The sequence below is a fragment of the Tauraco erythrolophus genome, chromosome 3 (genome assembly GCF_009769465.1).
Source record: "Tauraco erythrolophus isolate bTauEry1 chromosome 3, bTauEry1.pri, whole genome shotgun sequence".
NCBI lineage: Eukaryota > Metazoa > Chordata > Aves > Musophagiformes > Musophagidae > Tauraco > Tauraco erythrolophus.
Genome location: NC_141467.1, coordinates 58,197,257 through 58,225,126, shown reverse-complemented (window position 1 = coordinate 58,225,126; position 27,870 = coordinate 58,197,257). Strand labels below are relative to the sequence as shown.

General features: G+C 39.3%; 1 protein-coding gene across 1 annotated transcript in view; it reads right to left on the bottom strand.

The window, feature by feature from the left end:
* Positions 1-1,217: 1,217 nt before the first annotated feature.
* Positions 1,218-27,870, bottom strand: part of UBE2V2 (ubiquitin conjugating enzyme E2 V2) — a 36,005-nt gene continuing 9,352 nt past the window's right edge. The window contains exons 2-4 of the mRNA XM_086608638.1: positions 17,621-17,766; positions 14,299-14,424; positions 1,218-4,666 (exon numbers count right to left, since the gene is read on the bottom strand). Coding sequence (XP_086464764.1) covers positions 4,520-4,666; positions 14,299-14,424; positions 17,621-17,766 — 419 coding nt within the window. The 3' untranslated portion in view covers positions 1,218-4,519. The remainder of the gene's footprint in view (positions 4,667-14,298; positions 14,425-17,620; positions 17,767-27,870) is intronic.

Sequence of the window (27,870 nt, the reverse complement as noted above, 5' to 3'; positions counted from 1 at the left end):
GTGAAAAGTCATAAATTAGTATAGAAAACACGCATTATATCAAGAGTGGTTATGTGTGCATTACCTCAACATCATCCATTAAGTCATCCATTTTATAGTTTGGCACTAGTATAAATAATAAAAGGCTTTCTATATTTATTGCTATTTTAAAATGGTAAAGACCGAAAAACTTCATGGAACTGCTTGAATATGAGAATGCAACTTGAGAGTTGGTATGACATGTATTTTACAGAATGGAACTCACTGTACATTCATTTACAACTGTTTATCAATTGAGCTGAAGCTATATATCCATTTAGTAAAAAAAAAAAACACCAAACCAAACCAAAAAACCCCAAACCCACATTGCAAACCACATTAACATTAAGGTAATGTAGAAAGCTGATATTTTAACCATTGAATGGAGTACTCATTCCTGTGGAATCAGTGAAACGTGTTCTTTTGTATTTTTTTAAAGCAGCATAAGTAAGTTATTTTCATACTTCGGGCATTACAAGCAATACACCCTTCATATTATTTTAGCCCATGATCTGCAACAGAATAAGACACCGTTTCAGAGAATAACGCAATTACCAGAAAAGGTAAAAGAAGAAAACCCTCCCCTCCACTTGCTTCATTATGTAGAGTTAACACAGATGCATTAGCAAGTTTTAAAGGTTTTTTTTTTAATATATGTATAAAATTATTATTAAAGGCAGACCACAGGCATTCATCGTGTCCCTCCAGCATCTCCCCATCTCAGAAATATTCCTAGGCTTCACAAAAGTTCTCATCACATTTAGAAAAATTTATGAGAAGCACCTTTTTGTCCCACTGCTTCACTTCTCTCTGGAATTCTACGTGCATAGAAGAAACAGACCAACAGTAGTTTTAAGTCACCTTTTTACAGTAACACATATTCAGACTTGCTTAATATCAGTTTATTTCTCCTCTAGCAGTTGAGACAAGCCACACCAGGGGCAATGTGGCTGTTTTCAAAAACTAGAGGCCAGAATGAAAACAACTAGTAGTCAGGCGTCCTGCCTGTCATAGGACGACTACCAGAGGGCCTGCTACGTGAGCCTTCGGCATCAGAAGACACTGTAAGAGAAAAGTGTAATAAATATTTTTAGTCCCTGAATTATTGTCCTGAAAGCTACTAAATAGGAAATATAATTCCACAAACTCACCATGTAAGTAATCATGTAACATAACACAAATACTTGTCTAAATTACAGTTTATTATTATTATGGTTGATCAGCTGTCACAGGATGCACTAAAATTTTCCCTTTAAGTATCCCCTATACAATAACGGACATGTAGGAGGCATGTGCATTACGCATTTATTTCATGATAGTTGAGGGATTCATTCCTGACTCTTGTCTTGCAGGATGTCAAAGTATTCTCAGCTTGCTCTCAGGAAGATGAGCGTCATCAAGGCAGTCAGTAGGTGCACACCTTGCAACCGTTTATGTACTTTATTATCAACGAGTAAGGCACATTATCTGTAATGCGGATATTTCCATAGGCTTGCTCATTATATCTTAAGGTTTATGAAGCATGAATCATACCATCTTTGGGCATTGTTTTTTTTCTTTGCTTCATAATAAAATTATCCCTCCCTCAAACAAGCAAAACACAAGAATTTTCGCAATGATTCAGAGCACAAAGCTAGTTTAAATCCCAGTTGATGACCACCAACATGATACGAATTTTCAAATGCAATTTGAAAAAACATTATATTTAGAACTTTTGCGTTTTGCTCCTCACACAACTGGCTTAAAACTGTGCTCTACTTCACAAGATGTACAAATACAATTTTGAGAAGAAAAAAATACACATTTGCTAACAATAACAAATTCAAATCTTGCCAAAAGAACATAACACAAATTAAATACTTGTAAAAGGAAGATTAAAATTCTGGCACCTAAGTAGGTTACCTAAAAGAAACCACAATAACACAAGAAAACAAATTACTGAGTAAACACTGACAGACATGGATACCTGTAAAACAACATAACCTTTCTGGAGGAGAGTAAGCAGCAGAGCTTCAAAATCTTCTTCAGGTAATACAAGTTTTGAGGAGGCTCTTGACTTTATGCAGTAGTCAAAGACATCTTAAAATTTCATAATTAATTACACTTAGACTTGTTCCAGTGTGAGCAAAACAGAAAACCAACACACTTAAAATCATTGCAAATATTTTTACAGTCATCCTTTATATTATGTACTCTGGTGTCAGGGATCAGGTCAACTCCCTCCACCACTTTTTTTGTTCTGCAAAATCTATCTGCTTACAGCTGGATATGTGGATTTTCACAGATGCAGATGGTTAGAGCACAGACAAGGGCGAGTAGCTGTTGCAGGATCAACTTGCACTACATATAACCAAGCAAATAGCCAGCCCTTTTTCATGCTCTGTGAACAAGTCAGTCTCTTTAACTTGTTACCAATCATATAATAGTCTCCTGAGTATTTCTCATTCTCTCCATAGTTTATGCTGACATTTTACCAAAAATTCACATCTCAGAACTGTACAGTTCCATTACTTTAATTGATTAAATATAGATTAGCAGTGTTAGTGTAAGAAAAAAGATTTAATGGCATCAAAATAATTAAACTTAAATCAAGTAAGAAAATGTTGCAATGCACTTCAGCCAAACCATCACAAATGGTATGTTATATAAATACAGACAGGAGGTAGCTGGCAGCTACAAATCCACCAATTCTGAAAGCATCCAATTTGTCTGAAAAGCATAAACTGACAAATACTAATTAAACCTCTCCATTTAAAACAAAAACAAAACCCACCTAATTTATTGCTTTTAAAGGATCACTCTTTCCATTAGAAATAGACAATGGCATATCAAAGAAAGTTACCTGGCTGTTGATGGCTTTTGATTATATTCACTTTTTCGAAAGAAGCACTAAATAAAATTTTGTATGCCAACAGCTGACTCGCTCCCAATGTTACATGTTCTCACCAACACGAACAAAGGCTTGCATTTTCCAAGAGGGAGGGCAGGGAAAGAAGGTATCATTTCCAAAAGGATAGTATTAACTACTTTCTAATGAGAAACCAGTAACAGAACTAGAACAACCAGTGTTCCCACCAGACAGAATACATTGGAAAAACAGACCAACAACTGCAGAGAGGCAGAAAGCTTTCTAGCTACAGAGGCAGTGGTGTCATGGCATACGACACACGGAATGCAGATGGAAACATGATGATCTGTACCACAGGTGTAATTTTTATTACAGCTTCCTGAAGTTTTTTTTTTTCGGGTTTCAGAAAAGGCAAAAGTGGAACAGACAAGAGAAAAAAACAAGATACATAAAAGAGAAAAAGATGCAAGAAAGCAAGAATCCAGACAGTAACTGCACAAGCAAGACAAAGGACTGAGAAGTAGGACAGACTTCAGCAATGAGGTCTGAAAACTGCTCAGAGGTCAAGTAAGCAAAGTGAAAATTATGCTCATTTCTCAAAAGAATCTGGAGGGGAGGTGAAGGGGAGGTGGGTAGGCAAGGTTTTTTTGTTTTTATTTTGGAGTTGGTTTTGGGGGTTGTTTGTTTTTTTAAATATATCTATATACACACACACACGCTTGTCTAAAGAGGTGGTACTACAGATGACAGAACTTACTCCTCTTCAAAAAAAGGAATACCTTGACCTCTCAAGTAAACTAATCATACAAACGTGGTAAGAATAAAAGGTGCATGTAAAACCAGCAGCAATATTGTTTGGCTTTCCACTACTTCTGCAAGTTACTTTACATATATTACATCACTATTATAGAAATGGCACAGTCTCAGACACTTTCCACATTTTATTTACATTTTAAGACTAACTTTAATCTCAATCACATATCCATACATTTCCTTTGTTTCACTAAAACTTAAATGCATGGTTTATTAGAACAAAGACTGTAAACAAATATTTGCCATGTCCAATACATGTAACACACAGGAGCTGCTTAACAGAAATTAATCCCCCCATTTTATAAATACAGGTATCAAAACAATCCTGAACATACTTTGTGACACTACTAGTAGTCGGCACCCACACCCTTGCAAAATTAAACAAGATGAGCAACGGTATTCACTGTACCTGCTACTTTAAAACAAATTTAACTGCAGCTCTTTTACTAAGCAAGATGGATAAAGCATGCCATTTATATTTTGCCTTCTCAAGAGATTATTTTCAGAAACATATATTATTCCACAGCAATCCGACACTTTCTGTCATGCTTTCATCTTGTAAAACCTGAATTCCAATTTTAGGCTATTTCAGGCTTATGCTTAAATGACAGTGCCTCCATAAGAGAAAAAAAAAAAATAATTGTGCTGCCTTTTTCTCCCATAGTGCCTGAAAACATATTGGGCATACATATATTATATATATTCTTACAAATGTCCAGGTCATGTATACCAGCTGAAATTCTTTTAATGTGTGGGTGTTTGCATTGTGAGATTTAATCAAGACATTAACATGAGTAGAAGGTTGTTGTTTTAAGACAGAAGTTTGAGAATCAGCTAAAATTAATTGTTGTAAGTTTGTCCCTCTGGAGGTTGTGGAAGCTTCATATTTTCTTTGGACATCATTAGACGTCTTAGCTCTTGAAGTACAACTTTAATGCTATAAGAATTTTGCCATTTTGCTAACACTGGTATGCTCCGTGTATCCACCTGGAAAAAGAAGAAAGAGTTATAAGTTATGAGGAAATACAAAATCTCTACATAAATAGCTGCTATTGACCTAATTGTTCTAAGAAAGGGTCTAAGCATTCCCTGACACTTCCTCTGTGGCATAAAGTCCCTGTGTTCATAAATATTTTAAGGAAAACAATTGTATACTTACACACAGATACAGATTCTGCAAAAAAATCCTTGCAGGTGGACCCTTCCATCTGTGCTGATATTAATATCATTGAGAAGGAAAGGGGTGGTGAGGGAGGAAGAGATCAGTGAACCGTTCACCGCAAAACTGGAGCTGTACCTTGTAAAATTTATTAATTTGTTTCAATTACCCCCAAAAAAGAAAAAAGTAATCACCTTCAGTATACACTTTGGTTTTCCTCAGTTCTTTAAAAGAACCTGCCACACAAGAGTCCATAGAATATCTTTCTAAAGGAAAACTTCCCTTGTTTTTCCCTTGCTACAAGTATCGTTACTGATCTATTTCACATCGCTTTTACATGATGCTTCTGATACAGCAAGAGTTACTACGTATACTAAGAAATGGCTTGAAATATTGAAATAACTGATTCATAATGTTTGGACATTTCTTAGTTCTTTGCATCCTTCTTATAGTACGTCATCTTATGGAGCTGTGAAGATTACTGTACATCACTTACCAATTTGAATATGAACTGAAAGGAAAGGACATGGGACTTCTCCTATGCGTTTATAAAACCTGTGGGACAATTTACACAATTATATTATAACAGGGAGGTTTCCATAGGAAAGTCAGCAATTGAAAGTCAGCTTGGGAATTGTTTTGGCAGCAGGGAAGTCCTGGCCACCCAGCCCCTGCAAAGAGGAACTTAAGAAGACCGAGGGGCCTGCAGCTGTGCAACTGCAAAGCAGGCCCATGGGCAGGAAAAGGGCTGTCACACACTACTGGATTCCATCGGCAGAGTAGCACAGGCAGCCCTCATGGCTATAGAAGTGCTGGAAACCACTGCTTTAAGATTTAGGCAGCATAAAACATCAAGAAGTTTCTTATCCCATCTTAATTAGGGCAAACTGAAAGAAAAAACAACACTGGAATCAGATATAAGAATTTTAACACAGACCTTTTATTTCTAGATTGTTTGAAGTAAGGCTGTCTACTTTCAGAACATCAGATGAGATTAAATCTTTTTGTAGGAGGAAACTGAGGCCAAGGTTTAACAACACGCTGGCTTGGGTGGCAATATTAACCCAAGAAACTTCGGCTCCCTCTTACTAGGCACTTGTTCCTTTAACAGTGCTACTGTCTATCAGCTCAGGTGAACCATGAAACGTATGTGGAGATACTTTCTGACCTGAACTGATAGAACCCACACAGTTTAAAAAAACATCTTGGAACGAAGTCCCTAAGCAGGATCCTTGATCCAATACACAGCTCAGCAACATACGCATTTCTCTTCACACAAATAATGATCTGCTCAGAGTCAGGAACCCTTTAAAGTCTCCCCTCAGTCTCCTTTTCTCCAGGCTAAACAACCCCAGTTCCCTCAGCCGCTCCTCAAAAGACTTGTGCTCTAGACCCTTCACCAGCTTCGCAGCTCTTCTTTGGACACGCTCCAGCACCTCAATGTCTTTCTTGTAGTAAGAGGCCCAAAACTAAACACAATATTCGAGGTGTGGCCTCACCAGTGCTGAGTACAGGGGGACAATCACTTCCCTAGTTCTGCTGGCCATGAATTTTCTGATACAAGCCAGGATGCCATCAGTCGTCTTGACCATCTGGGCACACTGCTGGCTCATATTCAGCCAGCTATTGACCAATACTCCTAGATACTTTTCTGCCAGGCAGCTTTCCAGTCACTCTGCCCCAAGCCTGTAGTGTTGCACGGAGTTGTTGTGACTCAAGTGCAAGACCTGGCACTTGGCTTGTTCAACCTCATACAATTGGCCTCAGCCCATCAATCCAGCCTGTCCAGATCCCTCTGCAGAGCCTTCCTGCCCTCAAGCAGATCAACACTCCCATCCAACTTGGTGTTTTCTGCAAACTGACCAAGGCTGCACTCAATGCTTTTGTCCAGATCGTTGATAAAGATATTCAACAGCACTGGCCCCAATACTGAGCACTGGAGAACACCACCTGTGATCGGCCACCAACTGGATTTAACGCCATTCACCACAACTCTTTGGGCACGACCATCTGGCCAGCTTTTTACCCAGTGAAGAGTACACCTGTTCAAGACATGAGCAGCCAGTTTCTCCAGGAGAATGCTGTGGGAAAAGGTGTCAAAGTCTTTACTAAAGCCTTGGTAGACAACATCCACAGCCTCTCCGTCATCTACTAAGCGGGTCACCTCTCATAGAAGGAGATCAGGTTAGTCAAGCAGGATCTGCCTTTCATTAACCCATGGTGACTGGGCCTGATTTCCTGGTCGTCCTGTATGCGCCATGCGATGACACTCAAGACGATCTGCTCCATACCGTTCCCCGGCACTGAGGTCAGACTGACAGATCTGTAGTTCCCTGGATCCTCCTTCCAGCCCTTCTTGTAGATGGGCATCGCATTTGCTAACTTCCAGTCAACTAGGACCTCCCCAGTTAGCCAGGACTGCTGATAAATGATGGAAAGTGGCTTAGTGAGCACTTCTGCCAGCTCCCTCAGTACCCTTGGGTGGATCCTATACGGCCTCATAGACTTGTGCATGTTTAAATGGTGTAGTAGGTCGCTAACTATTTCCCCTTGCATTACAGGGCCTTCATTCTGCTCCCCATTCCTGTCTTCTAGGTCAGGGGGCTGGACACCCGGACAACAACTGATCTTACTATTAAAGACTGAGGCAAAGAAGGAATTAAGTACTTCAGAGTTTGTCACTATGTTTACCCCACATCCAATAAAGGATGGAGGTTGTCCTTAGCCCTCCTTTTGTTGCTAATATATTTATAGAAATATTTTTTTATTGTCTTTTACGGCAGTAGCCAGATCAAGTTCTAGTTGGGCTTTGGCCTTTCTAATTTTCTCCTTGCATAATCTCATGGCATCTTTGTAGTCCTCCTGAGTGGCCTGCTCCTTCTTCCAGAGATCATAAACTCTCCTTTTTTTCCGGAGTTCCAGTGAAAGCTCTCTGTTCAGCCAGGCTGGTCTGCTTCCCCACCAGCTCATCTTTCGGCACATGGGGACAGCTTGCTCCTGCACTTTTAAGAACATCCAGCCTTCCTGGACTCCTTTGCCCCTCAGGACTGTCTCCCAAGGGACTCTGTCAACCAGGCTCCTAAACAGGCCAAAGTCTGCCCTCCAGAAGCCCAAGGTAGCAGTTCTGCTGACCTCTCTCCTTACTCTTCCATGGATCAAAAACGCTATCATTTCATGATTGCTATTCCCAAGACGGCCTCCAACCATCACAGCACCCACAAGTCTTTCTCTGTTCCCAAACAACAGGTCCAGTGGGGCACCTTCCCTTGTTGGCTCCCTCACCAGCTGTGTCAGGAAGTTATCTTCCACACACTTCAGGAACCTCCTAGACGGTTTCCTCTTTGTTGTATTTTACTTCCAGCAGATACCTGGTAAGTTGAAGTCCTCCAGGAGAACAAGGGCTAGTGATTGTGAGACTTCTTCCAGCTGCTTACAGAATATTTCGACTGCCTCTTCATTCTGGTTGGGTGGTCTATAACAGACTCCCCACCATGATATCTGCCTTGTTGGCCTTCCCCCCTCGCTTCTTCCTTCTCCTCAACTTTGCCTTTATAGGCTCTCTCAGGTCTGGAGATCTGTCTGAATTACAGCACATAGCAGTCAGTCACCAGCACTGTTCAAACAGTGCAATTCTACACACACTGGCTGTACTGGAATATGAGACCTGATCACTTAAAAGTAAGCTCCTGCAGCTATTCTTTCTCAGCTGAGAATTTGTAACAACAAACTCACACACTGTAAACTTTGCTTTAACAACGTTATGAATGTTTTCTGAGTAAGGACTGCTGCAACATGACATTTTCATTGCTGTTTATCTCAAGTCTCTTTTCTGCAAGTCACCAACTTTTTTCACGACATCTTGCTGCAGTAAAGATTTCGGCTCAGGTTCTGTTTTTTGTGTTGCGGAATTTATTTCCAAGTTAGTGCACAATAAATTCACTTTGTAAAGAACAATGATAAGATATTTGGAAGTATGACAAACTATGTTCAAATCACACAAAAGCATTAGGTAATATTCAAGTACACATCCTGGGACACAGAGACAGAAATGTCAAGGTCACATAAAAGCTAATAAAACTGAAAACTGTAACCTGAGGACTATTTTATTCTGGGGGTACACCATTGTAAATCCTTAAACAACAGCAAGAGAAGTAATATGTATCATGCATAATTTTTCCTAAACAATTGAAATTAAACTAAATAATTTTACACAATGTTGCAAAGTACTCAGTGTTTATAATGTTCCCAACATCTTAACTTTAAGAAGCAGCAAACTGCTTAGTCTACAATAAACATACTCAAGGCAGTAACTGGACAATAGTTTACAGGTTTATAGTTGACAGAGTCCCAAGTGATTTTAAAGGAAACGAGTATTTCCAGCTGTAAACAGTATCTAAACGAACAGAAAAGATTGCAAGTCCTGCAAGACAGACTGCTGAAGAACACTCTCACAAATGCAAAAATCAGATATTCTCAAAAGACCACAGCAAAATAAACAGCATGCCAGAATGCAACCTGTGTTTTATCAATACAGGATGCACAAGTCTCCAAGAGAAACGACTCCGCAGCATTAAGAATGATAATTTAAATACAGTTTCATTTTGTCCAGCCCTACATAATAAGTACTAGGACTAGCTTTTCTGAACTTAGTACCCTAATTCTGTACACAAACGCAGCAGCTCCATAGGCAAACTGAAAAGCAGAAAACCACAAAAACTAAGTTGCAGATAAGAAAAGGAAGGCAATTTAACAGGGTGACTCAGAGCACCTAAGTTGAGTCTTTTGAGACGAAATACGACTGAAGTAGTTCTCTCCTTTCCTGCACTAAATTTATCAAAGAGTGATCTCCGAGATCCCTGAAGATATGCTGCTGATGGAAAAGTTATTTACAAGCAAAATTCCTCTCAGAATAATCAAACAAAAAGTCAATAAACTTGTAATTGTCACTATTGATAAGTTCATTCAGATGTGCACTTTTCATGCAAAGCATAAAGGGAATTGTCAGTCAAGAAGGTTGAGAACCACTGCCAACAAGGCAGTATGAGACTAGCTTCCTTAGACCCCCCTATAACTCTGGCACATATCCATCTCCCCCCTCCACCATTCACACTCCAGCTCAACAGAAATTATCACTCTCTAAACTCATGCTGAGGGCCCGACTTTTCCTAAGGTGTTAACTGGCACAAATCTCCTGTAAAGTGCACCTTAACAACATTACAAATGGTTTGAGTAGTATGATAATACCCCTACGACATACAATTTCGGTTGCTGTTTATCTCAGGTCTCTTTTCTAAAAGTCACCAACTTTTTCATGACATCTATAAGCAAGGTGATCAAAACCTGGCCACACGTCAACAGACAGGGTGTATGCAGAAGCATGGATAGTAGAGCTTGTCTGAAGATGAAACCCTGTCATTCATTCAAAGAATGCAGCAAATCACTTATCACAGAATCACAGAATGTTAGGGGTTGGAAGGGACCTCAAAGGATCATCTAGTCCACTCCCCCTGCTGGAGCAGGACCACCTAGATCAGATCACACAAGAACGCATCCAGGCGGGTTTTGAACATCTCCAGAGAAGGAGACTCCGCAACCTCTCTGGGCAGCCTGTTCCAGTGTTGTTACCCTTACTGGGAAGAAGTTCTTCCTCATGTTTAAGCGGAACCTCTTATGTTCCAGCTTATATCCATTTCCCCTTGTCCTATCATTGGATGCCAGTGAGAAGAGCCTGGCTCCATCCTCATGACAGTCACCCTTTACATATTTATAAACATTAATGAGGTCCCCCCTCAGTCTCCTCTTCTCCAAGCTAAAGAGACCCAGCTCCCTCAGCCTTTCCTCATAAGGGAGATGCTCCACTCCCTTAATCATCTTTGTGGCCCTGCGCTGGACTCTCTCAAGCAGTTTCCTGTCCTTCTTGAACTGAGGGGCCCAGAACTGGATACAATATTCCAGCTGCGGCCTCACCAGGGCAGAGTAGAGGGGCAGAAGAACCTCTCTCGACCTACTAACCACACCCCTTCTAATATACCCCAGGATGCCATTGGCCTTCTTGGCCACAAGGGCACATTGTTGGCTCACGGTCATCCTGCTGTCCACCAGGGCCCCTAGGTCCCTTTCCCCTGTGCTGTTCCCCAACAGTTCAGTTCCCAACTTGTACTGGTACACGGGCTTGTTCTTACCCAGATGCAAGACTCTACACTTGCCCTTGTTGTATTTCATTAAGTTTCTCCCCGCCCAACTCTCCAGGTCTCTCTGAACGGCAGCACAGCCTTCAGGTGTGTCAGCCACTCCTCCCGGTTTAGCATCATCAGCAAACTTGCTGACCATGCACTCTATTCCCTCATCCAAGTCACTGATGAATATGTTGAACAATACTGGTTCCAGTACCGATCCTTGAGGGACTCCACTGGATACAGGCCTCCAACTGGACTCTGTCCCATTGACCACTACTCTCTGGCTTCTATCCTTCAGCCAGTTCACAAACCACCTCACTACCCGATCATCCAGACCACACTTCCTCAGTTTAGCTGTGAGGATGCTGTGGGAGACTGTGCCAAATGCTTTACTGAAGTCAAGATAGACCACATCCACTGCTCTACCATCATCCACCCACTGGGTGATGTCCTCATAAAAGGCTATCAGGTTTGCCAAGCACGACTTCCCCTTAGTGAAGCCATGTTGACTGCCCCTAATGACCCTCTTATCCTTGATATGCCTAGAGACAGCACCAAGGATAAGTTGTTTCATTATCTTTCCAGGGATGGAGGTGAGGCTGACCGGTCTATAGTTACCTGCGTCTTCCTTCTTGCCCTTTTTGAAGACCAGAGTGACATTTGCTTTCGTCCAGTCCTCAGGCACCTCTCCCATTCCCCACAATTTAGCAAAGACGATGGCGAGTGGCCTGGCAATGACATCTGCCAGCTCCCTTAGCACCTGCAGGTACATCCCATCAGGACCCAAGGATTTATGGATGTCCAGGTTGCTTAACTGGTCCCTAACCAAGTCCTCATCAACCAGGGTAGACTCCTCCTCTATCCTGACTTCCTCAGGAGCCTCAGGGTTCTGGGGCTCATCAGGATAGCCTCCAGCAGTATAGGCTGAGGCAAAGAAGGCATTCAGTAACTCTGCCTTCTTCTTATCCTCTGTCACCAGCGCACCCTCCTCATTCACCAGTGGGCCTACATTGCCTCTAGTGTTATGATCTATTAAATGACAGACAATGAGAAAGTGGGAGAGCAGCTTGGAAGAAACAAGAAGGAACTAAAACAGGAAGTAGCAACGTGAACTGTCCCAGGATGCTGAACAGACCTTCAGTTTATGTGACAGATTCTAGTGAGCACAGCAGCAAAATAAGCTAAAATGTAAAATACCGTGACAAGGGGCACATTAAAAATACATAATAAGTACATTTTCAATTTATTAGTTCATAGAATCATAGAATCATAGAATGGTTAGGGCTGGAAGGGACCTTCAAAGGTCATCTAGTCCAACCCCCCTGCAAGGAACAGGGATATCTCCAACTAGATCAGGTTGCTCAGGGCCTTGTCCAACCTGGCCTTGAACGTCTCCAGGGATGGAGCATCCACCACCTCTCTGGGCAACCTGTTCCAGTGTTCTACCACTCTCATGGTAAAAAATTTTTTCCTAATATCCAACCTGAACCTACCTCCCTCTATTTTAAAACCGTTACCCCTTGTCCTATCATAACTGGCCCTAGTTATGGAAACTGTTTTCATAAAAATACTATCTAGTCCTATTTCAATCCATTAGAAAAATAAGTTATGCATTTGATTAGCAAATCCTTCATAAAGATATACTAGTTTATAGAACTGCTTGGGAAAAATTGAACCAAGGTTTTGCATAGGCTTATAAACTAAGTAAAATCAAATTTTACTGTAGCGATGACTGGATTTTAATAGTGCCTTTAAAACGACCAGGTGGATTTCCTGTCACAATATTCACCCTGTTACTCAGCAAGCTAAGGGAGTGTAGACTTCTCCAAACAAAAGCTCAAGCCGACTGGCTGGGTAAACATGAGCCTTCAGGCTCTGCAGGTCTGAGATTCTGCTTCTGGAAACCAACACCTATACTCTCAGGCACGTACAGATGAAGCAATGAGAGCATACTTCTTTACTGATTCAGAATAATATACGTTACTAGGGAGAGATATGAAAATAGTATTATAAACATACCAAAAGCTCTGCTGTATCCCAAATTGGCAGCTTTTGCTAGTCACAACCTCTTAATAAACACATATACTAAGGAAACAAGCCACAGTTGTGATGAAGGGCAACAGCTAGTTTGTAGGTAGCAATTTTAGTAAGATCCTCAGGTAGACTAAATTGTTGGCTATGCAAGAAGTACTTTCAAATTAATCTTAGATTACTTCTGAAGTCTTAGTGCACTGGCTTTGGACGACCGACCAGTACAGTACGCTACCACCTACAACAGCTCAAACGAACCCCTGAGACCCTCTCCCTCTGCTACAGTCATTGAGATGCTTAAGCATCACATTTCAGTAGTTAATTATACAAATGCAACTCCATCTTTCTTTTAAATGTTGCAAATTATTTGAAATCCAAAGATGCTCTCAGACTCACCTTTAATTATTACCTTAACTCAGTTACTATGCATTCACTAAAGACAAATACACACACAGACAAGTGTGATATATTGTTGCGTTTCCTGCTGATATGCGCATATACCACTGTAAATGCAAGACAGCTCACATCTCTCTTCACTGAGCAATGGGGTATCTCAGACTTACATTATTCACCTAGTGAATAACAGAATAACAAACCTGCTTGAGCTGCTGGCATTGCTCATGTATGTGAGCTCATCCTACCCTAAGTGCAGGATCAGTGAAAGTAATTTACTGTAAATTGATCTTTAAAATGAAAGTGATTACCATCTATATCAAAAAATTTTAAGATTGAAGCTCAGAATAAGCTTGGATTTGAATAAATCCAGTACAAAGAAAATAAGTTTAAATACATCAGTTCATTACAGGTGAGTTACTACATCCAGAGTGAGACTCATCAGGAATAACCTCATTTTTAATTAATGGAAACATCAGATAGATTTATAATACTCTTACAATATGAATCCAATCCCCTTTTATAAGAGTACCACAACAGAAATACCTACACACAGCTCAAACACTTAACTTCTTTCTGTTCAAAACTAAAACCTTCAGCTTCATTTAAAAGAAACAACTGTTTCAATACTGTAAATAATGCTCGTCTCATTGATAAGTCACCAAGAATCACTAACATATTGCAAATACCTAAAGATCTGAAGTAGTAGGCAACCATAATTTTATTTAAACCAAGTACTTATATCGTAAAATTTAAATATGAAAGCTCTGTCCAACATGCATATTCCTCACCTGGGTTTTTCACAGAAATAATTTATAGTACAGATTAGCAACATGGTTGATCTTACCATTTCAACTTACCATTCCATTGGAATTATTTATTCCATTCATATTAATTTTAGTTACAAATCTAACTGTAGGAGGTGCTTCTGGATATTTAGGTCCACACTCTACTTTCAGACTGTATATTCTGTTTTCATAGTTTGTCTAGAAAGCAAAAAGACAGACTAATGCATCTTACTGAAAGCTAAATATTAATAGTAATAAAAAAGATGAAGCAAAGGCAAGAGGAAAAAGAGTAAGAAATATAAATAATTATAAATCTGTTAATATTGTGTACTAACTGATGGTCTTGGATTGCTGACTGATATTCCACTGTTTTGGTTATATTGATTACTTGATGAATTTGTATAAATTACACTATTTATTGACTATACCACATAAAAGTTTAACAGAATACAATTCTTTTTTTTTTTTTAATTCACATTTACTCTTCTCTTTCCCACCCATCTGCATTCCCAAAACAACTTTGGTACAGTAGGGGGCTGAGAGAAAAATCAATAATTTTTAGGCAAATTACCGCTTTCCCCTGTAAAAAAATACATAACACTGAAAAAAAAATTTGAAATGGAGGAAGACAAATATGCCAGTAACACAAAAGTTAAGACACAAGCAAGAACAAGATGAAAATAGTATTTGCAAAAACATATTCTAGAAGTAATTTACACTCCAGAAGATATCTGAGACTTCCATAGCTGAGGATTGCTTGGTTTACTAGAGGATTTATGAACTTTGGACAGTAAAATGACAGCTAGTTTGCAGAAGATGTCACTCCAAAGTGACCGTGGAACAGATCATTCTAAGTGCAAATATATTTTGATAAAGTCCAAGTAGAAATGAAAACAGTTCTATCTTTTTTTTTATCTTGTCAAGTAGGCCATGCACAATAAAAAGCAATCAGTGGCTTTGCTGGTCACTGGTGCACATACCTCCGTGCTCTAAAGGGAAGGTAAACCCAGTTTCTACACCTGTCTTTCCACTGGCACAATAGATACAGCTAACATGAACCAAAAGTAGTAACGTGCCTCTGAACTTTCCAGAGGTACCATCTTTAAGCTGTTCTTCATCAGCCAGCTGTCATTCTCTCCAAGTAGAAGTATCAATCACATAGTCAAGTTATCAAATGACAGTCCACTCTGCGGTCAATTAAAAGGCAGAGTGGAAATTGGACTACTGAAGCACCCTAACTTTGCTCTATAATTTTGAGAAGCCACAGAGACTGAGCAGCAACTGGGTCAGAAAGAAACAAGGTGATGAAGCACATCCTTTCTTAGAAAAAAGGCTTTCTATTATCTCTTCCCACTAAAAGCTAAAGGCCTAACAAAAGTAATCTTGTCCTGCTACAGGTAACATAGCTGCTACCACAGCAAGAAAACACAATAACAAAAATTCTCATTATTCACTCAGATAAACCAATGTACTTCCCCAGAGAGGGATGCTGTCAGTTATAGTGGAAATAGGATTTTTCAGAGTTGTGAAGACTGTGTACACATTTTGGCCTAAGAATGGTACTCATTCTCATTCCCTTATTCCTATCTAGGTGGCTTCTCAATTTTGCTTAGTTTATCAAGTCACTGTTTTACTGCAAGCCAAGCATCCCTGGCCAGCTGCTTAAAAAGCCGAAAAACCCAGAATAAATCTTCTCCTCCTCCCTCCATGTTGGTTCACCTTTCAAATGAAGCAAGAAAAAAAAAAACAACTGATAAGCAATTTTTGAACAGCTCTAGAGAAGTCACATATGTGAAGAACTTCATGCTGCGGGCAGCATTAGCAACTTTCTCTGTGCTCTGCCTAACTGCACACTGTCTACATAACTCAGCCAATTCCAAAAACACCCATCTACTACAAACCCTGAAACTAGATATGCAATTCTTTCAAGGTGCCACTACAGGCTTGGGAGCTGGTGGCTTTCACTTTCTACAATCACTATGTACTGCAAGTCATTCTATCAGCAAGACTGCATGTCCCTGAAATATGTGCACTTTTTCAAAAACTAAATAAAATGAGAGCAATATAAATTGACTAGAATTAAAAGTGCATGCCAGGTTGTTGGTTTGGGGTTTTTTATTACTTTTTTAAAACATACAGGCTCCTACACAATAATCACTCCCTTCAAAGATGTCTTAGAAGTCTACCTTAGGTTGAACCAGAAGCCAGTCACAGGTAGTTCTACAGGCTGTTTGGAGAGTCAGGGAGACACTACTTTAGTTAGTTCACATTTGCAAGTTCTTTTCAAAACCCATAAGACTACAAACTTCCTTCAAAATGTACTCAAACTGTTGATTTCACAGAAGATATTATCTAAAGCACACTGTCCTTACACTTATATTTTAAACTGGTTCTCTCTCAAATGCATCCATGTCTTAGGAGCTCAGCACAATTATGCACATGTTCAAAACAGTCTGCTGCAAACTGCTACTAACTCTGACCTCCAAAAGGAGTGTGAAGTACAATGAATGTAACTGCGGAACTCTGTTACTCTGGAAGACATTATCTTCACTGAGGTCAAGTTCTGATCTCAGTTCTTGTCTTGGATAGTTCTTCCAATAAGCCCTGCAGTACTGGAGGACTCACAATGTAGTAACCTCATGTTAGCAGTGAAAGACATATGCTAACTTAGAGTTACCTGAAGTATAATCATTTAAAGTTCTCATTTACAGAGTCATCTTTTGTATCATATTGTAACGCCTGAGAAAGCGTGCACAAAACTCAAGTAAAGATGTGTCCATTCATATCTGATGAGGCTGTTACTCAGATGCGAGAGATGATGAATTCTCTTGCAGGTTTTACCACTCTAGATGATGTTCTACAGAACTTAAAAAGTCAGAAGGATTTGAACATTGTGTATATACTTATCTTATTAGAGTTAATTAAAAATTGCTTGGTCTTTAGGCATGATTCAACTGAAATGCATAAACTGCTATACTGAAAGACAATTTGATAAAACTTGTGAAAGTTGAAAATATATTGCCAGTTTACTACAAAATTGAAATTACTAGGCACATATGATAAACTGTAGAAAGACAGTAACTCTGTTTACCGTACTATCACTGTACACTTATGCACAGTAATGGTGGAAATACAAACTGAATATATTCCTAACTCAGTAATAAGTCTCAAATCACAACTGGCTTATACAGACAGCTGCAGGAACATGTACTCGGGAAGGTTAGATTGAAATCACTTACTAATACGCAGGGATTCTAACATGAACATACAGTATTTCTACAAATTCATACGTTGAATTTTAACTACTTCCTTTACACTGTAGCAAAGTAACTTTCTTTTTTCATTTTGTATTGCCTACAAACTTAAGAAAAATGTTTTAATTCATCATACTTACCCTCGGTGGCCCAATAATCATTCCTGTCCATCTGGTGAGTGTCATATCTTCATCATCTTCAAGGCCCCAGCTTACTGTACCATCACCTACTCCCTTCTGCCCTTCTTCAAGTTCTTCCAACAAGCGAAAATTACGAGGTACTTTAACTAGAGAAAAAGGAAGAATGTAATTAATACCACTCACATTAAGGAAAAGGTAAACAATTCCATTGCTTTTATATGTTATGCACTAGGCAACTGCCCAATACATTCAAAGACAAACAAGTATTTTCTGCGTTCATTTATTTAGCACTCAAATTGTTCTGAAGCAACTGAGCACTTCACTGGAAGCTAGTTACTACCAAGTGACAGCAATACAAACTATAAAAGAGAGAATAAGAGAGCTCTCTCTAGTTTGAGATGGCTTAATCCAGATTCTCTTTCCCAAGCACAGTAGTGTTCAGAGTCAGTATATTTCAAAATCAATTCACTGTCTGTCAAGTTCCACTCAACTAGCAAATTCCCTCCAAAAATAACTAAAGAATGCAACATTTAACACAAATTATGTTAATAAATATAAACTGTAAGGGAAAGATAGAAACATTTTCACTTGATTTCATTTGATTTAAAACAACTCAAAACACTAATATCTGAAAATAAATTAAAAATCAAGTCTTTTTTAATTCAGTGATTATTATTCCTACTTAACAGAAAAAAAATAAGCACAGAAACACTGATTAAGTTGTTAAAGAGAGATAATGACATATTCAGAACAGAATATGAAGATGTACTGCCTCTAAAGACAGCCAAGTAAAATTCACTTACTGAACTATAATTACTGGATTTTGATTATTATACATGAAAACAGACAGATATTGATAGGTATTAAACAAGTGGATGCTTAATTGCTTTACATCACAGAAGCTAAAATGGTATTTCAGCACTGATGTAAGGAACAAAGCTAATTAACATTTGTGCATGCAATCACGGTATGCTTTTGTTTTCAAATAAAATACGCACAATGATGTAGTAGTAATATTACAATACAATAAAACTTCAATTTTTTTATACTGCTTATAGCTACATACTTTTTCTTACAGCTACTTACAGCCCTAGTGTTTTCCATAATTTTTGCTAGAGATTCTTTTTTGTACTGGAAGAATCCAAGTACTCTATAAAACTCTAAGACTGCGTATATACAAAGTTGTTAGCAAAGAATACATACTATCCAAGTTTGAAAAAGACAGGTGTCAAAGAAAAATGTTTTTCATACCAGTTATTTAACCACTGAGATTTCAGGTTTTACATCACTCTAGTCTATATTCCAAGCAGTCTCTATGCAAAAAACTTAAGGCAACTAGTATACAATACAATTATTTAGTCAATACGCATGCATATGGACCAGTATAGATAAACATACCCTTCAGTAACTATTCAAACAGCTTATCTTGCACAACTATGGTTTCTCTTAAGCTATGTTTAAAACAATATTTACTTTTTAAAAATAACTCCGATTGGGGAGAGGGTGATAAAAATTGCAGACATGATAGTCTCCAAGTTCTCCAGATTCCCCGGGAAAAGCATGAAGACTACAGTATCAGGACAGTGCAAGGAAATTAAATCACTCAAGTACAGCCTCACCTTCCTTCCTGTTTCGGTACTGCCATTCACCTGAGCCCATAATGAGCTACTGCAGCTTGCTAACTGAGCAGAAAAATTATACATTTTTTGGTTAGTCTCCTGACAGCTTAACAAACCAGTCCAGCTCACAGAGAGATCTGACAAGTACTACTATTATGAAAGTGCAGCCATGGCAGCAAAGACTCAGATAATCTCCATGTAAAAACACATTTTAAAGGAGTTAAACTACTCTGGAAGCTTATTTTCACAGGTAAGAGTCCACATATGATTACCAGCAAGTACTGTCACAGTACATCAAGGGACAGACCATTTCTCAATAATTCAGCATGCATCCTTTTAAAAAGCTTCATTGAAATTCATTTGCCCATTCTTCTGATCCCATGCTGACTTGTTATCACAGAATCATAGAACGGTTAGGGTTGGAAGGGACCTCAAAGATCATCTAGTTCCAATCCCCCTGCCATGGGTAGGGAGACTCTCCACTACACCAGGCTGCTCAAAGCCTCATCCAACCTGGCCTTGAACACTTCCGGGATAGCGCATCTACAATTTCTCTGGGCAACCTGTTCCAGTGACTCACCACCCTCTGAGTCAAGAATTTCTTCCTGATATCTAATCGAAATCTCCCCTCTTTCAGTTTAAAGCCATTGCCCCTTGTCTTATCACTATACACCCTTGTAAAAAGTCCCTCTCCAACTTTCCTGTAGGCCCCCTTTAAGTACTGGAAGGCTGCTAGAAGATCACCCCGGAGCCTTCTCTTCTTCTCCAGGCTGAACAGCCCCAACTCTCTCAGCCTGTCTTCATAGGAGAGGTCCTCCAGCCCAATATTCCAGGTGGGGTATCACGAGAGCAGAGTAGAGGGGCAGAATCTCCACCCTCAACCTGCTGGCCACACTCCTTTGGATGCAGCCAAGGATACGGTTGGCTTTCTGGGCTGCCAGCGCACATTGCTGGCTCATGTTGAGCTTCTCATCCACCAGCACTCCCAAGTCCTTCTCCTCAGGGCTGCTCTCAATCCATTCTCTGCCCAGTCTGTACTTGTGCTTGGGATTGCCCTGACCCACATGCAGGACCTTGCACTTGGCCTTGTTGAACTTCATGAGGTTCTCACAGGCCCACCTCTCTAGCCTGTCAAGGTCCTCTGGATGGCATCCCTTCCCTCCAGTGTGTCCACAACACCACACAACTTGGTGTCATCTGCAAAGTTGCTCACACAAGAACACGTCCAGGCGGGTTTTGAACATCTCCAGAGAAGGAGACTCCGCAACCTCTCCGAGCAGCCTGTTCCAGTGTTCTGTTACCCTTACTGGGAAGAAGTTCTTTCTTACGTTTGAGCGGAACCTCCTATGTTCCAGCTTATATCCATTTCCCTTTGTCCTATCATGGGATGCCAGTGAGAAGAGCCTGGCTCCATCCTCATGACAGTCACCCTTTACATATTTATAAACATTAATGAGGTTCCCCCTCAGTCTCCTCTTCTCCAAGCTAAAGAGACCCAGCTCCCTCAGCCATTCCTCATAAGGGAGATGCTCCACTCCCTTAATCATCTTTGTGGCCCTGCGCTGGACTCTCTCAAGCAGGGCCCATGGGATTTCTCCTAGCAATTCTTTGAAGAGATCCAGAGGTCCCTCTGGATGGCATCCCTTCCCTCCAGCATGTCCACAACACCACAAAGCTTAGATCTGTACATTTACATATCTAATTCAGATTAGGGATGACAACTGACCATCACACTTCTGTCACATTATAGAACACAAAGTTTTTACTTTTGCTCCATATTCATAGGTACTCTGGAATCGGAGTCTGTCTGTAAAAGGCTAATGCTACTATTTTTTTTAAATAAAAAATAAAACCAAAATTAAACCAGTAGGCGAAACTTCTACTAAACTTCTCAGTTTGTGTCACATGACTGAATAGCTTCTGATTGGTACATGGAGCCTCGAACAAACAAAAAAAAAAACACCACAAAAAAAAACATCCCTAAAACCCACGTACTTCAGCATCCAGTCATTACCTTAGACTTCTCCAGTGGCTTAAATTCACCATTTCTCAGAATTCTTGCTCTGACTGCAGAACTTCTGACTTATAGTTTACCTCTTTTAAAAAGCACTTAAAGACAGTAGCAAACAGGCTTTAAGTTTATTTCTGATCACCTGCTATCACCTTTTGGAGCGGCTGAGACGACCCAACTACTCATTGCCAGAAGAGATTTCATGTCTTCTCCCAAAGAAAACGCTGTTGCTCTTGCACTAACCAAGCTCCTCTATTAGTCAAACTGGTACACTAATTTAGCAAAAATATGTTTTTCCTTTAGGCAAAAATCAAATTCAACCAGTTAGTCAACCGAACTGACTCAGGAAGAAAGAGCAACACGTCAGAGCTGACTGCTGTGTCATTCAGTGCCTTCCTTCGCAAAACCATGGGTGTGGGGATGAGGGAGCTTTTTGTGGCAAAAAGCCATTGGACTGGCTCAGTTGTATCATAACATTATACTCAACACACAAAACTGTAGAAGATGACAGTTACTAGAAAATAACAGCCCCTTATGACTAACTGTCCTGTGTTCATCATATTTTTTCCACTACATTGTCTATGCTCACTAGTTCCCCTAACTGCCCAAGGGGAGCAATGAAAGATTTGAGAAATCTCTAGAACGTCTCCAGAAAATAATGTAGATCTGCTCTGAATAGAGACAAAAACATCTGGCAGCAAGTGCCAGGCTCCCCACACTAAAATTCCTATCAGTGCTAGAACTAGGTAGCAAAACACTTCTCTGAAGTTAAAAATGAGTCAAAACACCTAGTGTTTAAAAAACAAATAAACAAAAAAAAAGACACCACCCTACTTCCAACCCCTTAAAAAACTCCCCCCCCCCCCGCCCCCGCCAAAAAAAATGTTAGTTCTCAACTAAAATTGGACCAAAGATACATTTGAACAGGTTCTCCTTCAGAAAGTTACACAGTCCTACGACATTTGGGTTGGAGTCACCAGAAACGATTGTATTAAGATAAAACTACTATTTCATAAGGGCACTTCCATATTTAAGGTGCTTGTTTCACTTCTGCAAACACATTCTATTCCTTTATTTATGAGTCCATAGGAAATGCACAAGATCTTTCTCTTTACGCAATCCTGTATTTAAGATTTGGACAACAACTTCTACTACCCTGTTTCCAAAGAGATTCCCTGATTTGTCAACTGACGTTACAGGGGCAGAGAAACAAGCTGTGCACATCTTAATGATGAATGCCTTCTACAGATTTTTGCAACAAAGGATTACCAGGTCACTCTTTCCTAGCTTGCAAATAAAAACCCCCCAAAGCTCCCACTAAACTGCTTCTATGTCCCTGGCATATGACGTTTTATCCTTAATACTTCAAACTTCAACTGAAGTCACTACTGAACGTTTTATTATAAAACCATTGTCAATACACTTCTGCAAAGTGACAGAGAATACTTTAAAAATTAACACAGTAGATAAACAATAAAAAAACCTTTACCTTTGTAATTAGTGTTAGAAACTACCAGCAAAATGAACTGGAATTAAATGCTAATGCTGTCCTCAGTGTCACTCATGCACTCACACACACTATTGCACTCTACGTGTTTGCGTTGGTCATGCTATAACCTTTACACAGTACAAATCTACCTAGCTTGAAAAACAGAATATGTGTACAAGATCGTGCCTTCTTTCCAGTAAAACAGCATCAAGAACTTCTACGTAGATCAGGTAATGATGGTCTGGATCTTTTGGAAATTAAGTTTGCTCCCAGTATAAAGTAAAAAATTCTTGTTCTACTCACTATCTCACGTATTCCAGAGGGCACCATCTAAATTGTATGTTAACAGTCAATATACAACTTGCAGTTTTCTCTCTAATCCAGACAATACAATTCATCAAATATTTGCTAAAACCTTTGAAATATTCCTTGATGGAATCTGAATAAGAATCAGTATTTCATTTACAGAATGTGGACAATGAAACAACATCCTTCTGTTGTCGTGTGCAGGTCATCAGCAATAGGAAATCACATCTCCATTCTTCGGCTCACTACCAGCCCTCAGGTGCAACTTCTGAAACGAGTAGCAGCAATTGAAGGGAGAAATGCCTCTAGCCTTTCACCACCATGGGCCTGCCAAATACTGTTCTTCCCAATTCCACTTGCTGATGGGACCACGAACCAGCTTCAGACAAGCACAGACGGGTTGTTTTTACTCCCTGTAACAGACACCTCTCAGCTAAAACCTCTCGCTTCCAAGAGAAGGGGTTTAATGCAGTCATGTGATTTTTATCACTGGCAGAGCCATAGGAGTGGGAAACTCCACTCAGCAGGCTGGCATGAACAGCTGGGTACAGCGCTGCATCCAGCACAGCTATCTGCAATGACAGACTAAGGCTCTCCATGTGAAAACATAGCTGGGTTCATCAAGATTAAAAAAATAAAACAACAGCAACCTCCCCCACAACCTCTTCTTGGTTTATCGGCAAACCTTACCTTACTCTGGATTTTACCTCCCATTCCCTCAAAACCATACACAGGAACTGTCAAACAGTATTTACCAAGTTTTCACAAAGGATTGAATTAAACATATTTCACTCAAACAAACAAACCAAACGACACTCATTCATGCTTACATATACAAATAGTTTTTAATTTAGAAGATTTAATCATGAAATTGGGACTACAGAAAATGCTACTTATTAGAAATCCATGAAATCAACGGTGAATTTAATACCTTGGAACAATGAGAAAAGAATAAAAGAAGGATCAGTAAACAAAGACTTAAATTCAGCATGAGAGTCCACTTTCACATATATGGACCTACTTCAGAGATCACATTCTAAACCACCAAATTAATAGAAGCAAGAAGTACACTATGCCACAGGACAAGTCAGAAAAGAACTTACAGTTATGCTCTTATCCAGAATCTGTAAAACCTTAAAAAAATTAGAGGGAAAAAAAAAGGAATCTTCAGTATCCTTTAGTAGGACCAACAACTTTCACCAGCGCAATAAAGCGGAATTGCCCGGATGGACCTGCTCTTGCTAGCATGTCAAGACACAGTTCCACAGTTGGTAAGGCCAGATTACCCACTAGTGCAGAGATTTAATTCACACCAAGACAGAACACACAATCACACTTAAGTCAAATTTGACAGAGCACATTGGGTACACTAAATCACATTTTGAAACAATTCACATGGACAGACTCCTTCAAATACACTTTGGAGTCCAAGATCCCTGCACATCAAATGACTCTCTGCCATGTAACACGCAAGAGTGAGATAACCTATGCTCTACTCTTCCCCCTGCCACTTATAAAAGGCAGCCATAACCCTAATTTTTCATAGATTGGTTCAGAGCCTAAAGTGTGAGGCTTTCTGTTAGATCCAAAACTTTTTTTTAATAATAATTGTCTATTACAATATCCATACCAACATTCAGTTTCTCTTAAAATCTTCCTTAGCTCTTGGCTTCAATTACTCCTGAAAGTTACATCCATACCAAGAGCCCCTCACCATGGTTATACTGGCACACCCCATAAGGCCTGCACACTCCCCAATACAGCTACAAAAACAAGTTATATCCATAAATTATACATTAACACAGCTAGGATACTGTCAGGGATGCTATTCTTCCTGATTGAGATAGCTATGTCAGGAAGAGTCTATAGTATAAACAATTTTGAATGTATGTTATCTTTTGCCCATTGACTTCCAGCTAAGAGAAACTGAAAAAATATGTTTAGCTTGGTAACAAAAAGAAAAACTCTCAAATCTCATTTAACAGATTCAAGCTGGCAGAAAAATTGGTATTTTTTTAATGACAGGGAAGAGGGGAGGGATGTCAGCCTCACAAATTCTAATCCATAATACAATTTCTCCTGGGGCAGGGAGGGGAAGAAATAAAAAATTCCAAAGAGAAATACATAGAAAATAACAGGTTCCTTTTAGCCTGAACAATTCAGAAGTCATCTTGCTCTGGACAAAATGAAGCAAGAAACCGAAATCCTGTACTAAGAACAACAACACACCACACACCCACCAGAACATAAAACAACCAAAGACGTAAATAGGTCCTGAAATGGGCAATGCACAAAAGGAGAAGAAAGAGGGCTAGGGTATGTGAAATGCTAACATATTCTACTCCGATTGCAAAAAACATTCCCGTGGAATTAAATTTTTGGAAGACAATCTTCTCTGAAAACAATAGGGGTTTAAAAACATGATTTATATTTTTGTTCGTCAGTTACCCTGCTCACCTCACATACTCTTTTGCCTAGTAAAATATTCCGTGAATACACACACAAAAAATGGCTGACTTACTATCAAGAAGCATTACCGGGTTTACTGTAATTTCATTGGAATTATCTGACGCTGATCCCAGTAATCTGGCTACAAAAACCAAAAGTATTTCCAGTAACTTGCCTATTAAAGAAGCTGGACATGGGAGTTTTGTAGACAAAAGAACTTCATCACTATCCTTAGTAGTGGAATGCAGCAATTCAATAGTGAACTTTTTGTCTGTTTTAAATCATCGATGTTACTACACACGTAGTAAAAGCACTGTTTCCACAAATCAAGAAAACAACACGATTCTTGTTCAAGGCAAACAGACATTTTCAGTGAAAAGCAATACCTTTTTTTGAGCAACTATGAAAGCATCCAGCTGCTGCTGCAGAACTCGACCAACTCAATGTACAGTGAGCCTGCACTGAGAGAACTTCATTAAATGGGTTTGATATATCTTGATATTTGATATTTCTTGGATATATCTTGATAATTCTGCTAACTGAAACTTCTGCTTTCTTAGAATTATGGGTACTTTGAACCACTTTCCAACTAAGTTTCAATGTACTTCAGTAAAATTCACATTCACAATTCCGTGTATCAGTTGTATTCACAAAACTACATTTACTATACACTATTTTTCTCTACTGTCCTTCAGCAAGTATGTCCCAAAGGAATGAAACACAGATAACAGAATATTCTGCATCAACAGTTATGAGTTTAAATTGGGAAAGTACTGTGTTATCTTAAATGGCAAAATGAAGGTATTTAGCAGCAATATGTGGCCCATACACATTGATGAGCATGGTGAATAAAGTACTCAGCAATTCTAACACACATGGATTAAACATCCATATAATGCAAGTATAATATTTTCCACAGGAACATTCCAGTCATCGTTGATTTTGTCACGTAAAACCAAAGCGATGCATTTTTATCCATAATTACAGAATACAGGACTTTATTAAAGCCACTCAGTACAGACAGATGACATAAAAAGACAACAGTGAACAGAGACCCCAGAGCACTCTGCGCTTCCAAAATTAATCATGGGCAACCCCTGAAAAACAACAGTGATCTTGAATGCTTTCTTCTCCATTTTGCCAGTGTGTGAAGTACGCAAGGTGTCAGAGCAATTGAGCAGCGTCTTGTCGTTACTATTCGCAACTGGCAAAGCGGTAAGCAACAGCAGTTTAGATCTGCAGACTCATGAAGACTAACCTAACAACGCTCATCTGTGGAAAACTTCTAGGAATAGAAGTTCAAGAAGAAAAATAAGCCTGACATAATCAGGTAAAAATCCATTTCCCATAAAATGAAATTATTCATCCCAAAAGAAACAAACAAACCAAGACGACTAACTTCAGGAATTAATAAGAAAAGAGATGAGTAATATGTAAATTTTCACAGCTCAAGTAAACAGATGTACATCAGTGAATACATACAGAGCAAATGGCCATTTATTCAATGTGTTCAATGTTTATTAGAGTCAGTTTTTCTACAATCCTAAACATTAGAAAACTGCCACCTCACAAGAATTAAAGGAATTGTCTGTACTCAACAGAGCTGGTAAGCTGGTCCATCGTAAGAATGCACGATTCACTTCTTTGTGAGACTGAAGTTATACATATATTTATATAAAAGAAGATATATTCAACTACATAGGAGCTCTGTAAATGGTTCACTTCTTTTGCCTTTTAGAATATTTAACTTTTTAAAAAAAAATCAAAGCATATAGGTTGGAAGACTTCAAGGAGGAAGTACAATTCTAGGAACTACATGGAAGTTAAAGCATGCATCTCATCTGGTTTTGGTTTTTGTTTTTTGCTGATGAAGATACGCCATTTGCTGAGGAACATTTCCCAGCAGAAGCCAAGAAACAGTCACAGCACTGTGAAAGTTATAAACCTTTATCTTAAAACCTATCTTTTGGTTAAAGCTAACTAAAGTAATATTCTTTTTCAGAATTACGTTGGTGATAATTCCTATTCATTTCACTTAAGCGAAATCTTGTATTTGTTGGTATCTTAACAGACACAGTTGAGAACTAAAGTTAGGCTGCATTAAAACAACTTCCATAGGAAATTCCTTTACATTTGAGTCTAGCCACAGCCATAAACCTTCTATATATAGCGTATATTAACAAGGCAGCTAATGAGAAACTGTTACTACAGCAGAAGCCTCGGTCATTCATTGCAAGCCAGCGTACACACTTTGGCTGAGGGGAAAAGGTCTGGAGGCGTGTAAGAGTATTTATATCTTTAGGGTAAGGCACGAACACTAGTGTTTTAAAAAAACCCAGTAATTTCATTGAAGATAGAACACAGATTTACAGAAGCA